The 16,633-nt window shown below is 37.2% G+C and overlaps 1 protein-coding gene across 8 annotated transcripts in view; it reads right to left on the bottom strand.

Annotated features, from left to right (window-relative positions):
- Positions 1 to 16,633, bottom strand: part of NF1 (neurofibromin 1) — a 319,551-nt gene that overhangs the window by 88,449 nt on the left and 214,469 nt on the right. For all 8 annotated transcript variants that reach the window (XR_006211074.1, XM_042966177.1, XM_042966176.1 and 5 more), the window contains 5 exons: positions 15,838 to 15,996; positions 15,150 to 15,247; positions 13,788 to 13,934; positions 11,454 to 11,600; positions 7,757 to 7,867 (listed from right to left, as the gene is read on the bottom strand). Coding sequence is in view for 7 of the 8 variants with exons in the window: in XM_042966177.1 (XP_042822111.1) it covers positions 7,757 to 7,867; positions 11,454 to 11,600; positions 13,788 to 13,934; positions 15,150 to 15,247; positions 15,838 to 15,996 (662 nt within the window). In the remaining variant the exon portion in view is untranslated. The remainder of the gene's footprint in view (positions 1 to 7,756; positions 7,868 to 11,453; positions 11,601 to 13,787; positions 13,935 to 15,149; positions 15,248 to 15,837; positions 15,997 to 16,633) is intronic.

The following is a 16,633-nucleotide window of genomic DNA, read 5'->3' as shown; positions in this document are numbered from 1 at the left end:
GTATGCTAATTATCAAGGAAAAGAAATAATCAAAAGACAAAATTCCTTTAAAGAATATACTTAATGTGCTTCAACGTGGGTGGTTTAATGTATTAAAGAGAAAAAACTTTGTTGGTGCCTAGCTGGCTCAATCAGTAAAGCATGTGACTCTTGATCTCAGGGTCGTGAGCTGAAGCCCCCCACTGGATATGGAGCCCACTTAAAAAGAAAAATTATTAAAAAAAAAAAACAAAAACAAAAACTTTGTTAACACGGTATGACAGTATCACTTCCATATGCAATCCTTTTCTTTCTTTTCTTACTAAGCTTGTTTTATATTAATAAGGTTTAACTTCTTTTCTAATAGATTATGTATTATTAAATGCCTGAAATGCTATATTCCTGAATCATTTTTAAAACTTCAAAATAACATGGTCAGAATCAACCTATAAACATATAAGCAAGATGTTTTAAGAAAAATTAAGACATCTGTCTCTTAATATACTTACTTGATTTAAAGTCATGATAATCACAGCAGGCAAAATAATAGAGTCCTCTAGTTAGTCTAGTGAAGAAACTAATGAACACACAGATAAGAGGAATAACAAAGATATGTTCACCGGCTTCCTTAAATAAACAAGTAGAATTTTAGAAAGACTTTATTTGAATTCCTTGATCTCTGCCAAGGTCCAGCTGTTTATACTAGCTGTTTGGAAAATACTCAATAGGACATTTCCAAAGAGCAAATCCCAGGTCAAGTTCAGAACATGTGACCTCCTCACTGATTGTATTTAACCGGCATACGGTAAGAAGTTAGTTAGATTCCCCAAGGGACACTGGAGAAAGCCTGAATTCTTAATCTTCGAAGAAAAAAACATCAAAAGGTAATATTAACTTCAAATTTTCTGAATTACATATTAGAGGCAAATGTAACTTTTAGGGTGTATTAGATTCCTAAAATTAAAGTCTGCACTTCAAGTTAAAAAGAGTATTTTAACCATGACCAACATGGGGTAGTTGCATTATCTCACATGTGGCAAGCCATCAGGTTTGAATGTAAGATAAAAGTAAATAAGCCTTATTTTAAAAATGGTTTATTATTAAACTTTTGGTGTATGTCTGTAGAAGACTGGACTAAGAGTCAGACTCAAGTTCTAGTTCTACACATTTTTAGATATGCATTCTCAGGCAAGTTATGCCCTTTGTCTGAGTCCATTTGTAAGTCCATTTGTAAGGAGTTGGTATTGATCACTCTGACTTTTTCCCTATCTTAAAAACTATAAAATTGTTGGGGTGCCAGTCAGTTAAGCGCCAGACTTCAGCTCAGATCATGATACAGTTCGTGGGTACGAGCCCCACATTAGACTCTGCACTGACAGTGTATTGCCTGCTTGAGATTCTCTCTTTCCCTCTCTCTCTCTCTCTCAAAAATAAATTAATAAACTTCAAAAAAAAAAAAAAAGAAAGAAAGAAATTATGAAGCCCAAGATCAGCATTTCCCCAGGGCTGGAATGAGATTTCCTTCAGGTTTTCCTCTTTTTTTTTTTTTTTTAAATTTTTTTAACATTCATTTATTTTTTGAGCTACAGAGACACAGAGCAAGTGGGGGAGGGGCAGAGAGAGAGGGAGTCACAGAATCCAAAGCAGGCTCCAGGCTCTGAGCTCCAAGCTGTCAGCACAGAGCCTGACGCAGGACTCGGACTCATGAATCGTGAGATCGTGACCTGAGCCAAAGTCGGATGCCCAACCGACTGAGCCACCGGGGTGCCCCCAGGTGTTCCTCTTTAAAAAAGCTAATTCTTAGATTTCTGTTGCGAGTGTCAGTAAATTTCTATATTTTGAAACAGGAAAATGGTGTTCAAGCTGTCACTCATCAGCCTGTTCCTCCTGTTTGTCACTAACACTTTGGGGAGCACTACAACATTAATGACCTCAAGGTCTATGACAGTCTCGAGTCCCGCGATGAGTCTGAATTCTCTGACAATCCCGAATTCCAAGACAACCTCGAATTCCAACACAACCTCGAATTCCAAGACAACCTCGAATTCCAACACAACCTCGAATTCCAAGACAACCTCGAATTCCAACACAACCTCGAATTCCAAGACAACCTCGAATTCCAACACAACCTCGAATTCCAAGACAACCTCGAATTCCAACACAACCTCGAATTCCAAGACAACCTCGAATTCCAACACAACCTCGAATTCCAAGACAACCTCGAATTCCAACACAACCTCGAATTCCAAGACAATCTCGAATTCCAACACAATCTCAACTCTCAAGACAACTTCAGATCTCCAAAGAATCTCAAATACAAAGGTGACTTCAAATGACAAGACACTTCTGAAAACAGCAGTGACCCCAAAGATAGCCACAACCATGAACACGACGACTATGGGAAGTGGTGGCACGAAACTGAATCCAATGGAGAGCACTCATTTTCTTTTCTATATAATATGTTCACTGTTTTGTGTGCACTCAGGCTGAAGTGGACTTGAACTTCTGCATTCCTATCTCAGTTCATTACTATCTGCCGAATTACAACGAGCACACTAGAAAAATCAAATTTATTTCAACTTACTTGTTAGGAAGTTATCATTATCCTGGCTTAATTAGGTTGTAGATTTTAATTGTGTAAGTTTATTACCTTAATATAATGGTTTTCTTCCTTAAAAATGCTAAAACAAGCAAAATGCCACATGTTTGCCTTTTAAATGTCTGCAGCATTGAATTGAAACTCAGATTTTTACATTAAAAGTGTAAGAGAAGAAATTGTGTTGGTGATGTCTAACCAAAGTACACCTCTGTGTATGAGAGAAGGGGACAGGGGATGGGGAATGAGGAGTGGTGTGTGCTATTTTTGTATCAGTTTTTATTAAATAGACATGTGCTAATCTTACGAGAAGATACTACACAAAACACCTGTGTCACCTATTTCATGAATGTGGAACAGTAATATGTTGTTACAGTAAAAAATGTGCCAATTCTGTTTTTTGAAAAAAAAAAAAAATGTTTTGTTTTTTTTTTAAATTTATTTGAAGGATCTCTACACCCAGAGGCAGGGCTCAAACGCATGACCCTGAGGATCAAGAGTTGCATGCTCTCCCGACTGAGCCAGCCAGGTGCCCCAACTCTGCTAACTACTGCAATGCATAATGCAGCTGGTCCAATGACAAGACTATCTTGCTCTGAGTAAACATTTTCCTGGTATTTGAAAAGGTGATTTGTAAATCAGATGCCTAGAATTCAGAACTCTTCCCTATAGAAATGTATCTCAAAACTACTGGGAAGTTTCATGCTGGTCTACCAGGGTTGATTTAACCCCAAAACCTAGTACATAATTTTAACACTGATAATAACCATGTCATTAATAGTGTAGTTGTTAAGGTTTGAAACCAGCTGATTCTTAGCAGTTGTGCTGCCATGAGTGAAATACACGACCCGGTGGGATTCCCAAACTTCAGTCATAAACGGATTACAGATGAATCACTCCGGGTGCCTGCTGAATATATAGATTAGGCTCTCCCCAAGGGATTCTGATCTGGTAGCCCAGGACAGGGTCTCGGGATATGTTTCCCGTTTTAATTCTCCAGGTCATTCGGACAGCTAGGTTTGGGGGTGACTTGCCCCTTCTCTTGACAAGTTTATTTATACACATGTCCTTCACTGCTCTTAACAAGGCCTCAGAAGGTTAGTGTCGGGGCTACATGAAAAATTCTACCACAGGCACAATTCGCCTGACGCAGAGAAAGCACTCAGTAAATGTTAGCACTAGTGCCACCCAAAAAGCAACTGCCAGGTGTAATATTTCTAACATTCATGTAAAACTTTTAGGTTTCACCTTTTTAAGTATTCTCCCCAAATAACCCATGCTCCTGGTAACAACCCAGAGAGATACATAATAAATATTCTAACTGGTCTTCGACCTCCTCCAGTCATACTCCCCCGTCATAAGCAACATGAATAGTTTAATGTGCATATTTGCACACATTTCTCCAGCTATATATGCTTGTGCACACATATTACTCGGCACCTTGTATGACAAGTGCCACAGTCCTCCTTCTGGGTCTTTTTAAAGCTGCACTGGAACACTTCTGTTACTCTTGCCTGATCAGAATCCATTTTTCCTCATCCTGGTATCTGCAGTCCAATTTTCCCTTTCAACTCATGTAATTCAAGTAGGGCTACAGTTTCACCACTGTGCTCCAGGGATGGGCACATGATTCAGGCCCAGACAACCAAGATATTCCATCCCCCTGCCACAGTGATTGCCTCGAGAACTGGCACGTGACTCAAGCCAGGCCAGTAAAACCAGGACCTTTGCTGTACCTACTGGCAAATAGGTCATTTTCCCTCAGTTGTTAAGCTGAGAACGCAATCCATTGCTGGCCATGGGAAGAGCTTCCTGGGAATGACATCGACCCAAAGGAAGTGGAGTCGAGAGAGAGAAGACAATGTTCTCCAGATGACCCTGTTCAAAGCTCTGCACGAGGTCATGCAAGAAGCCAGGCCATCCCTTGATCTCCTCAGGTGCATGTGCCAATTGATACCCTTTTTAGTTTGCACAAGTTTGAACTTCATTTCCGTTGCTTGTAACAAGTAGAAAAAACAACACATTGTATATTATTCCATAATATAGAGGCAGCACCATATATTCAACAATTCCCCTTTGGAACACAGTTACTGTGTTTTCTTTCTTTTCTTTTTTCTTTTTCTTTCTTTCTTTTTTTTTTTTTTTTTTTTTTTGCTACTATAAACAAGGCTGCAACAATTGTTCTTGTATTTATGGTACTTTACTACAGGGTAGGAGCATAAATCTATGGGAGGGAATAGCAGGGAAAGATTAGGAACTCAATTAGGTAATAATTATGGAGCACCTTGCATGCCTGACAACAGAACCTGTGGATTCCTTTATATGAGGAATCGATGGTGCTATTTAACACCCCGAGAACGACGATATGAGATGTGTACTGGCAACTGCCTCCAGAAGCAATGTGGAGATGTCCTGGAAGAAGTTCCCCGCGAATTAGGAAGTTGGAGGATAATGCTGCATTAGCACAGGTAAGAGCCAATAAGCAAGTGTCAGTAATAGCAGTGGGGCAAAAAATGGTTCCAAAAGGCATTTTCAAGGCACCTAAAAGAAATAAACCATTAAGATCCAATTAAAAAAAAAAAAAATAGAACACATACCAAAGGACAGCCCCTGATAAAAAAAAATAGCAGTAGGTGGTTATTTTGATCACATGACTGCAGCTAGGAGCAAGCACTTAGCATGAAAGGTTTTGCCAAACAGATACTATTCAGCCGAACCACATTCTCTTTTTGGAATTTGAAGCATGCAGTACTGAGGTAATGAAAGAATTAGTGGCTGGGGCTAAAACTGAAGGGATACAGAAAGAGAAAAATCATGAAGCAGAGTTGATTAGGAGGCCAAGAGGGAGTCAGAGTGTAAACTGGTTCCAGAACGGATAGCCACCTAGCTCTGTCTACATCTGGGCAGGCTCTGCTGCAATTCCTGTTTTTCCTGAGAAAATAAGAAGGGCTTCTTTGCAATAACAAAGGTCACACTAAAACAACTTAATTGATTTGTCAGGATCTCACTGTTAAAATCAAGACTAGGTGACTGATAATGAGGAGGATAAAAGAAAGAGGTAAGAATTTAAAAAGATCAGGGTTTCTAGCATGGGAACGAAGAATGATGTTATTGAAAAAGAGAATACAGTGTGAAAAAGTGGAATTGAATATACGGAATTAAGTTTGGCATACTTCAAGTCTGAAATGTCCCTGGACTATTTGTAAGGTGAATGGAATCCACAGGTCAAAAGACGTTAATTAATACATTGTAGTCCAAGCCACAGAAACACAAGAATATCAAAAGAGAAGTCCAACCCAAGTGCTCTTTGACAAAGCTGGCTATGTAGAGATAAGGCCTTTACAATCTTCTGGACTTGTACAGTGGAGGAAACAGGCCTCTCTCTGCTCTGAGCTACTATGTGCTCAACTGTCTTTGAGCTAAGACTTCACACCAGGTGAAAATGAAGGCCAAGAGGAGCTCTAGGAGGTCTAAATAAAAAGCTGAAAGTACCCAAAATCTGAAACTGGAAGAGTCCTATCAAAAAACAAAAAGAAAAAAGAAAAGAAAAGAAAACCTCAAACATACTCTGTACAGAACTTTTAAGTCACAAAGTATTTTATGGGACAGGTCGACAGTTTTTATAAGTTCTACCCCTCACCTTTTTTTTAACATATGAAGAACCAGATTCAGAAAAAAGTAACTTGTCTAGGATTATGTGGCTAGTTACGCAACAAAGTTGAGAATCCTTAACACTCTCAAATCACCATGTTACATAGGTTTCCCGGAAATCCCACTGATTTAATCCAACAGAGGGTGTCTGCACTGAGGTTTCCCAGAAATCTTTGCTACTTGTAAACTAACGAGAAGTTAAAGGGGGAGGAGGACACGCACCTGTTTGCCTCTCTCACCAGTGTTTCACTTTTAATTACTTCAGCAAAATAGGGAGGGTCAAAATATACCGACTGCATTAAAAGTTGTGGTTGAAACACAAATATGCTTCATCTCAATTGCAAAAGAAAGTGAAAATTACCTTAGGTGACTTAGAAACAGGAACTGAAAGAAAAGTTGGAGAGAAGACTTTCAAGGGAAACGAAGAGACCTTACTCAGAGTTGTTCAAGAGGAGACCACAGGGTAAATGCAAGTTTCTATACTCTCTAGATTCCATAAGACCCAGTTCTTGGGGCTTCCTGGTCTTAATGCTATCTGAATTATTTGACTAAATTAGTTTCCCACCTTCTGCATCCCTTTGCTCAGTCCTCTCCCGCCATTTCTCAACCTCCATTTCCTATACACTGACAAGCTCTCGCAATCCATGGCCATTCAGTCTCCTGACAGAACTCTTCAACGTATGCTAAATTCAGGAAACTCAGGAAGATTAATTTCTACAGCTACTGGATAGTAAAACTAAGATTACACAAAGTCCTTGAAATTCCAAAACCAATGGTCTCTCTGTTAGACCACACCGTCTCTGCGGTTCAAATACGAGACCACACCGTCTCTGCGGTTCAAATACCACGAGTTTATGATACGAACAGGAAGAAGTAAAACTCGCCAACTTGTATCACAGGTAAGTTCTCAAAAGGTAGAATGAGGCAAGAAAGAGAAGACAGTAGCAGGGAAAGCAATGCAAAGCTTCATACCTACTGTGAAGAAGGAGCTCACAGCATTTTCAGAAAGGTTTTCTAGGCACTAGCCTGGACTGAAGACAGCATGAAAAAAAATGCAATCAATTTTCCAAGCTGGCACCTGTGCCATCTTTATAGAAATTTCCACACCTTCTCTAAATTATTTGTTAAATCACCCTGATGTTGTCATACACAGCATATTACTGAAAGTTCTTAGAAACAGATTCTTAAAGTTTTATTTCTGTCATGTTGTAGATATTATTTAATCAGAATACACCTAAAAAGAAAAGATTCTTTGCTATTTTTTTTTTTATTCTTGGTAATTAATCCATTGTAAGAAGTATAAAAAAAAAAACTGATGTAAGAAAGAGAAGCCAATAGGAAATAGGTCTCCTGAAAAGCAATTTCTAATATACCACGTATCATTTTGGGACAGGCTGGTTATTTACCCTGCTATATTCTTCCAGGTAAACTTGTCTTCAATTCCAGTGAAGTCAAATGGGAAAAATCAAACTTGCTGTCTCTCTCCATTTTAAACACTCTGATAAGAGAAACTGAAACAGTATTTCTTACCTCCGTGCAACATAATAAAATATAGGATTCCCAGCTTTGGAAGTCCCAGCTTGGTAGAAAATACTTAATGTTTTCAAAGCCTTGAACTCTTCTTTTTCATGTACTTGATGCCTGAAAGGAAAAACAAACAAACAAACAAAAAACAGGGTAACTCATAGGCTTTATATTGTCCATTGAGTATTTATAAAAACCCATGATTAGACCAGTGATGAAATATACTAAATGACAAAACATTTAAAAGCAACACACTTCCTGAAGGGCAACTGGACAACAAGTACCCAAAATTTCAAGATGTTACTCTTTGAAACATAACAAGTCGTCCTTAGCACTACCCTGGGCAGTAATATGAACCATAGGATTGTTTTTAAATTTAAAAAATCCTTTAATAGTTTATTTATTTTTGAGAGAGAGAGGCAGAGAGAGACAGTGTGCAAGTGGGGGAGGGGCAGAGAGAGAGGGAGACACAGAATCTGAAGAGGGCTCCAGGCTCTGAGCTGTCAGCACAGAGCCCGACATGGGGCTTGAACTCATGAGCCTTGAGATCATGACCTGAGCCAAAGTCAGACACCCAACTGACTGAGCCACCCAGGTGTCCCTACCATAGGATTGTTTTTAATCATGGTATTTTCTTTTTCTAGAAGCTGTTGAGTTTTTATTTATTTGTCTTTCAAGAGTTCAGTTTATCAACCTTTTCTTTTTGGGTTTATAATTCTGAATGATTAAAAAGGCCTTCCTTTGCATATGTTTTCTTCTTCATGGGAGTTTATCCTCATGAATGATGGGAGCACCTTTTTCCAGTCACTCACTCAGTTGTAGCAACACCATTTATTAAAAGTCCATTCTATGGCTAAAATCAAAAACACAGGAAACAATAGGTGTTGGCGAGGATGCTGGAGAAAAAGGAACCCTCATGTACTGTTGGTGGGAATGAAGGTTGGCGCAGCCTCTGTGGAAAACAGTGTGAAAGTTCCTCAAAAAATTAAAGATAGAATTACCATAGGATCCAATAACTCCACTGGGTATTCACCCAAAGAATATGAAAGCATTAATCTGAAAAGATACATGTACTCTATATTTATTGCAGCATTATTTATAATAGCCAAGATATGGAAGCGACCCACGTGCCCATTGCTAGGTGAATTTTTTGTCGTATGTTAGATCCCCATATGTATTTTAAAATGTTTCGGAAAAAGCATGATTTGATTTTTATGTATTCTGTTAAACATTCAGTGTGTAATTATTTGAAGCTTCAGGTCATTCACCAACCCTGGGACGTTGTCATCTGTTGTCTCTTCAAATATTACCTCTTCTCCGTTCTCTCTAAGCTCCATTTCTGAAACATCTATTACTCATTTTGGACCTTCTCCTTCTGTCATCTGCATCTCTTAACTTTTTTCATATTTTCCACTTCTTTATCAATCTGTACTGACCATATGTTGGCAATGTGCTCAGAAATTATCTTCCAGCTATGTGTTTTAAAAATAAAATATTTTAAAAATATATTTCCTTTGGAGGTACCTGGGTGGCTCAGTCGGTTAAGTGTCTGACTCTTGATATCAGCTCAGGTCACGATCTCAGGGTCATGAGATTAAAAAAAATTTTTTTTAATGTTTATTTGTTGAGTGGGGGCGGGGAGGGAAAGGGGCAGAGAGAGGCAGACACAGAACCTGAAGCAGGCTCCAGACTCCAAACTGTCAGCAACAGAGCCGGACTTGGGGCTTGAACTCACAGACGGCAAGATCATGACCTGAGCCGAAGTCAGACACTTGACTGAGCTACCCAAGCACCCCTCAGGGTTGTGAGATTGAGCCTTCAGGTGGGCTCCGTGCTGAGCATGGAGCCTGCTTGGGATTCTCGCTTTTGCTCTCTCTCTGCCCCTCCCCCACTCATGCTGGTGCTCTCTCTCAAAATAAACATTAAAAAAGCATATACCTAAGTATATAATACTAGGTGTTACAGTAGTATAGTGTAGTATATAGGATATATAGTATACAGTATATATAGTATACAGTAGTATAGTGTAGTAGTATAGTATAATACTATGTAATATAGTATAAAATACTTTGACCTAGTACTTCTGTATGTCATGTATCTCTTACGTCCTAGAAGGGGTGGGGGAGAGAGGTTCTATCATCTCAGTTCATTATGTTGCCAGTACCAGCTCAGCATTTGTTTAGTATGAATGGAAACAACCTAGATATCATTTGATAAGGGCAACAGGTACACATATGTACAAATGATTATGAGGCTGTGTGCCAAATGTTAACTGAATTATCTCTAAAAGGTGAATATCTCTAAGAAGAGTAACTGAGAATTTTTTACTTTCTTTAGATTTCTGACTTTTGAATAACTTAACAATTTTTATTTTTATAGTTGAGAAAATGAAGCTTTCTTCATTTTTTTTTTTTTTTTACAAAAAAAAAAAACGGGTCTCAAAGAGCATCAGCGGGAGCTGAGAGGAGAACAAAAATAACACTTAACATTTATTGAACACTATATATACCAGACACTGTTAGATCGGTTAGTCTCCAAAAGCATGGAAGACTGTCTTTTATAAGGGAAGCTAGGGTCTCAGAGAAGGAGCAATAAATAGGTTTTCTCAGAAAAGTGGAAAAATGGCTAGGATGTTCTCAGTAAGTGGTGAATAAAAAAGCTATATGTTTTTGTACTGTGTAATTTTCAATTACGTAATATGAAAACTGTGTGTGGGAAGTATTTCTTTAATCACTCAGGAATAAACATTTGTTACAATGAAAAGAATATAGCAGAGCTAAAGATAAAAAATAAGCTGGAAAGGAGACTGTTTTGTATTCACACATTCTTTTCATGGTATCAAAGAACTGGAGTCATGTGTACAAAACTATGGCCTGTACGTGATATGATCAATAGCCAGCACTTACATTGCAAAGCACAGTATATGCCAATCTCTAATGTGAGTTAATTTCTGCATTTTAATTTCTGCTTTTTTACTTCTGTCTCTGGCACATATTATGAACAAAACACCCACAGTCACTGAAGCACTTACTAAGTGACTAAGTGTAAAGTACTCTGAAAGGTACTTTAAAGACTAAAGGACTCAGCTCACCATCTTCGCTCGAACGTCATAAAAGTGCATGTCTAACAAGGAGGCTCTTTTACCTCACAAACTAAATCCCTCTAAATGAGATTCAAAACAAATGTCCACAGAAAATTTACAGCAATACTGAAATTTACTGAATTTTGGGAGTCTCCATCTAAAACAGGTTAATAGCATCAAATCTGGGGAGGGTTCTGAAAAACGCTACAGTGTGGCAGAAAGAAAGAGCTAGAACTTAAAACCAAAGGACCTATGACTGAGGTGTGGGATCTTGGGCAAATCAGTTACTCACACTGAGCTGCAGAATCTCCCTTAACTAAAATATGATTATCTACCCTCCCTTATAAGTATTAAATGCAAAAACACCTCAAAGCCATAAGACAAAGTACCATTCAAAAAGATATTATTTTTAGAGGAAAATCAACTATAAAACAAAGCACATGTCAACAACAGATAAGGTAAGAAACAAGTGGGATCCCAAAATATGGCAACGTGATCATCAAGCACATCTTTCCTAATAATCTTCCATCAGAAATACAAGTATATCCAACAAGTGGTCTACTGGTAAACCTTGCATCTCAGCCAAAAGAGAGCAATTATTATTTCACGGTGGTACTTTACCTAGTCATAAATTCCTCAAACTTTGAACTGGTAAGGTTAAGGCTGGACCAATGTGTATCGGCCACAGGTTTGTGCTCTGGAGGACCCAAGTACGCAAGAAGTGTTGCCATCTTATCAAAAGGTCGTCTTCCAACAGCTTTGTGATCCCTAGAAACAGCAAACTACTTAGAAAAAAGCAGCGGTTCACATGTAGCTGTACACATTGCTTTAGTTTATCACTGGTTGCTTTACTTCTTACTGTCAGCTGGTGGTTCCCGATGATTTGTAAAAACAGCAACAAAAAGACCTCGAAGATTGTAAATATACACGGAGACATCTTAGAAATATGGCCACTCCCCAAACTACAAAATTTACATAAAAATTCATTTTTTCTAGTATTCTTAATCCATTACCATTAAACAAGCAGTAAGTAAAAATAACATTGTAATCTACTTTTTCACAGGATGAAAAGAATCCTTCTTGAGAAACTCCTCTTTATGAATTGGACATATTTGTCCTTGGTATCACATCTCTGCTTAACCACGGTAAATACGGATTTTCAGTAACTATTAAGCATTTAAAACTACACGAGAATAACAAGATACCATTTCACAAACATCAAATCGGCAAAAATTAGGACGTTTACTAATGTCAACTTTGGTGAGGATGTGTATAAAGAGGTACTCTCACTCAGTGCTGATCAAAGTGTAAATGAGCATGTACACTTTGAAAAGTAATGGAGCGGTATCTAGAAAAGGTAGGGCTGTGTGTACCCCAGAACCCAGCAATCACACATTCAGGTAATACACAAGAAGACAAATATGAAGCATATTTATTATATTACTATTTAGAACAGTGAAAATCAAGAAACAGGCCTAAATATCCATCAATTAGGAAATGTGAAAATAAATTTTGATATAGTCATTCAATAAAATACTAACATAAGTTAATGGTAAATCTCAAACAGGATATTGTGTGAAGAGACTTATTCGCTATATAATTTATGCAAAATTTTTAATGATTATTTATGAGAGAGTGAGAGCGGGGGAGGAGCAGAGAGCGAGGGAGACACAGAATCCAAAGCAGGCTCCAGGCTCTGAGCTCTCAAGCACAGAGCACGATGCAGGGCTTGAACCCATGAACAGTGCAATCATGACCTGAGCCAAAGTCAGACGCTTAACCGACTGAGCCACCCAGGCGTCCCAATTTCTGCAAATTTTTAAAACACACAAAGCTATGTTATATATGCCTATAATTTCCTTATTTTGTCAGTTTCATAGAGAGAAGTAATAGCTTTTCCCCCAAGAAACAAAATGTTATAAAGATCTGAAGTAAAATAAGCAAACTAATGTTAAAGCTAGTTGGTAGACGTGGGTCTCTGTTATATTACAGCCTATACTCTTCTGTATGTTTGGATTTTTTTTTTGAAATATCCGAATTTTTAAAAACTCTGTAGCATCAAGCTACACGAATATGTATGTGAATTATGTAAGAGAAATGAATGTTTGCATTTAAAAGTTCACAGTTTATTTGCGTGTCACACAGACAAAGCATCTTCATCCTTTTATGTCCCAGCATACTTCGGTCATGCCAGTGTCACTTTAACCCAGTAACCCTTCATGAAGGATTAAAATGCTCTCTCTTTTAAACTACCATCTCTTTATTAGTTAGCCTTAGCTTCATGGTCTTCTAGCATTCCCATGAATGAGCAAACCATTTTTATTAGCATTTAAGATTTTTCTGGACTCATTTTACATTTGTAAGAGGAATGCGTGGGAATTTGGGCTGTTTATACACATACACAACTTGAAAGGGCAGCAAGTGATTCAGGCTACAATAGGCTTTAAAAACAGCTAATAAACCAATACCCAAGTTAATACTTTTCAATTATTGGGTATTTTCTACATAAAGCTTTATTTTCAAATACTTAGAGTATCACAAATAGAATCAGAACGCTGGCAATGTTTTAATTATTAAATTCCCTAGAATTAGCTGCTCTTTAGATTCAGATACCAATACTCATTTGAACTTCTAGTAAATGTAAACTCCCCTATATCTTGTTGCACACGTTTGATGTTTTGCAAACCAGAAAAATCCAAAGGGCTAATTTGTGATTTTTTTTAGCTTAATACTTTAAAAAAAAAAAAAAAAGTCTGTAGCACCAGGTAGACTTGTTCATCATTTCATACGAGTCAACCGCTTGCCTATTTAAGAGTTTAGGGCTCTACATTTCTCTTTCCAAACCTTAATTCCTATTCTAAGCAGATGCAGAGTAAAAAAGCATTATTCGTGCCCAATAATTTTTATAAATTTAAACTAAGAGTTTTCAAAATCTGCATGACTGCGAAATCTTACCTGTTACTGGAAAGATACTGGCCAATTTTCTCTTGATTGTTCCAGAGTAGACGATGTAAAGCAAGCACATTGCCATCACTGATGAAGGAGAGACTATGATTTACTGCATCACTGGTAGGACAATCAGATGCTATATCAAGGAAAAACCTTAAAAAATACAAAGCCATTAGAATTTTTAAAAACTAGATGCACTCATATATATGTTTGAATCAAACTGATCTGAAGTAACTTTGTAAAATAACTGACATTACAAGTATGGAGGACTATAAGTATTATTCACATGTGACTGTCATTAAACACAGGAAGAGACAAGGAGAAAGTTGGTTTTCCATTTCCCATACCCGGCTTCAGCTTCATGGTAGGTTCTGAAGTCAGGCAACAACAAAATTTAGATAGATGAGACTTTGGATCGAAGCCAGTACAGTACTTTATAGATAAAGAAATGGAGACCAAGACAAGACAAAAGACTTCCCCAAAGTTACACAGCTGGTTAGGTCAGAGCCAGGATGAGAACCTTTGTTCTCTTAACTTTCTATGGGTAGTCAATCTGCTGGAATATGAATCCTATGCTGACATTCACTTTTCTCTTCAATAGAGCTTGCAGTCCAACAATATGCCTTTTAAATGCCAACTAGACAGAAACTGGTAAGAACAACAATGAAAAACTGCAAGCAGAGTTGCCCAAGTCCAGCTTAGACTATGAGATCAGTTAGTTTCACACTGCATGAAAAGTAGAATTCTGGACTTTAACTTACATTTACAAAGCATTTTCTCATACACTACCTCATTTGTTTCTCTAAAATCAACTCAGAACACAATCAGTTTTGCCCCTATTTACAGATAAGCCCACAACTCAGAGAGATAAAGAGAAAGAACTAGTTAGTTATGGCACCTCACAGACCTCAAGTTTTCTAAAATCATAAAACTTCAACAGCTATCATTATTCCTTTGAGTAACTTTTTAGTTCAGGTACACTTCCAAAACGAAGTATCAAAAATATTCTAACATCAAAATATTGTCATTATACACTATTAAGCATAATATGTGCCATTTTGGCTTTAGTTTTTACTAGAAAGAATCTTTTCCTTTTTCCTCTCCCCCATATTATAGCAACTTCAAATCTTTTATTTTAGTAGATGTGCCAAAAATCCCTGCTAGTTTTCAAGTATGGAAGTCACTATCAAATTATCAAGAATATGGATTTATTTCGCTACTGTCTCTTATAGTAAAAGAAAATAAGATTAACTCTGCTCTTGACCTAGAGCGGGAAGAGGAAAAAAACCTACACAGGAGCTCCACATAGACCAAGTACACAGACTTAAGTGAAACTGACAATATTTAAATCAGATAGAGCAATCCTACCTCCGCGCTGCATCAAAGTTGCTTTTCACAAAATCATTAAAAGGCCGCATATGCTCTTCTTTTGTGAAGAGAACATGATTGGCAATGCTCTGAAGTATCTAAATAATAAAACACGGTTATAAATCAGATCATTCATTGCATGAAGTGTATACGTTTGCATATTCTTTACAAAAAACTAATTTTCTCATCAATATAATTTCTATTGCTGAGTAAATTATTCCTCATGCTATAAATATTAGGTGTTGTTTCTATTCTTTCCCAAATTACTACATATATATATGTGTGTGTATATATATATATATATATATACACACATATATATATATACACACACATATATACACGTTTACATATATAAAAATACATATTAAAATTTTTAATGTCTTTTTTTAATAAAAACTCATACAGTCTCCATTTCAGTCTCCACTTTAGAATTTCCAGAATGAATATATAGAAAACTATCTTTAGGAGACATTTGTTAAGATATTTTCCCACGATAATAATGTCCATCAGGTATCAGTCTAATGAATTCCTTTGTAATTTAACAACTGAAAATAAAACAAAAGCATATAAGTGAAAACCACAGGCTATTTCAAAAATAAACTCAAGTGTGAGTACAGAAAATACAAAAAACTGAAAATTTAGTTGTAAGGGAAATTTAAAATAGATTAGCAAAATAAGTCTTCACCTTTGACATTAACTTCAAGCCCCTTTCAATTCTAGGTGGCGGCTTTTTATCTAAAATCCCTGCTTCATACGGTGAGACAATGGCAGGATTGATAAATCTGAGGAACATGGCACTTCCCACCGCACCGATGCTGTTCTGAGGGAAACGCTGGCTAACCACCTAAAAATAAGGAGTTGAGAACTGAGTATATGGTTTGAATTTAAAAAGGAAATGGGAAGAAAGAGCTCGAGGGTCAGACTTTGGCACAAAAACTCTGAACAGATCAAGCCTTGTAAACAACACATTTCTATTTTTTTCCTACTCCCCAAACATCAGTAAATAAAGCTTATCCTCAATTCTTGCCCTCCACCCCTTTTGAAGCACAACAAAGGTATCTTAAAAAAAAAAAAAAGAAAAAAGAAACAAAGAAAGAAAAGGAAACTCTTCATGAATGAGTGATGGAGAGAGACCTAAAAAAAGATCTTGCATTTATCATTGTTGTTTATACTGCAAGTTTGGTAAGTAACAAAAGCACACCAAATTTTCACACAAAGATTACCATATTTTACCAAGATTAACAGACATGAGAGTGCGGTCAACTCTTACAAGGCAAAGCTAAGTTTTCAACAGCATACCCCAAAACATCTAATATCTAACAGTAAATACTTACATTTTGTTGTATACCTGGTACAACCACGTGTCTTGAACAAAATGCTTGCCATACACAAACAAAGGTTAGGTTTTTTTTAGATTCCTATCAAGAGAAAACACTTACAAGTAACGTTGCCAGTTCCTTTTCTTCCTCAGAATGCTTGTT

The sequence above is a fragment of the Panthera tigris genome, chromosome E1, assembly GCF_018350195.1.
Source record: "Panthera tigris isolate Pti1 chromosome E1, P.tigris_Pti1_mat1.1, whole genome shotgun sequence".
Lineage (NCBI taxonomy): Eukaryota > Metazoa > Chordata > Mammalia > Carnivora > Felidae > Panthera > Panthera tigris.
This window is presented reverse-complemented; position numbering and strand designations above follow the sequence as displayed.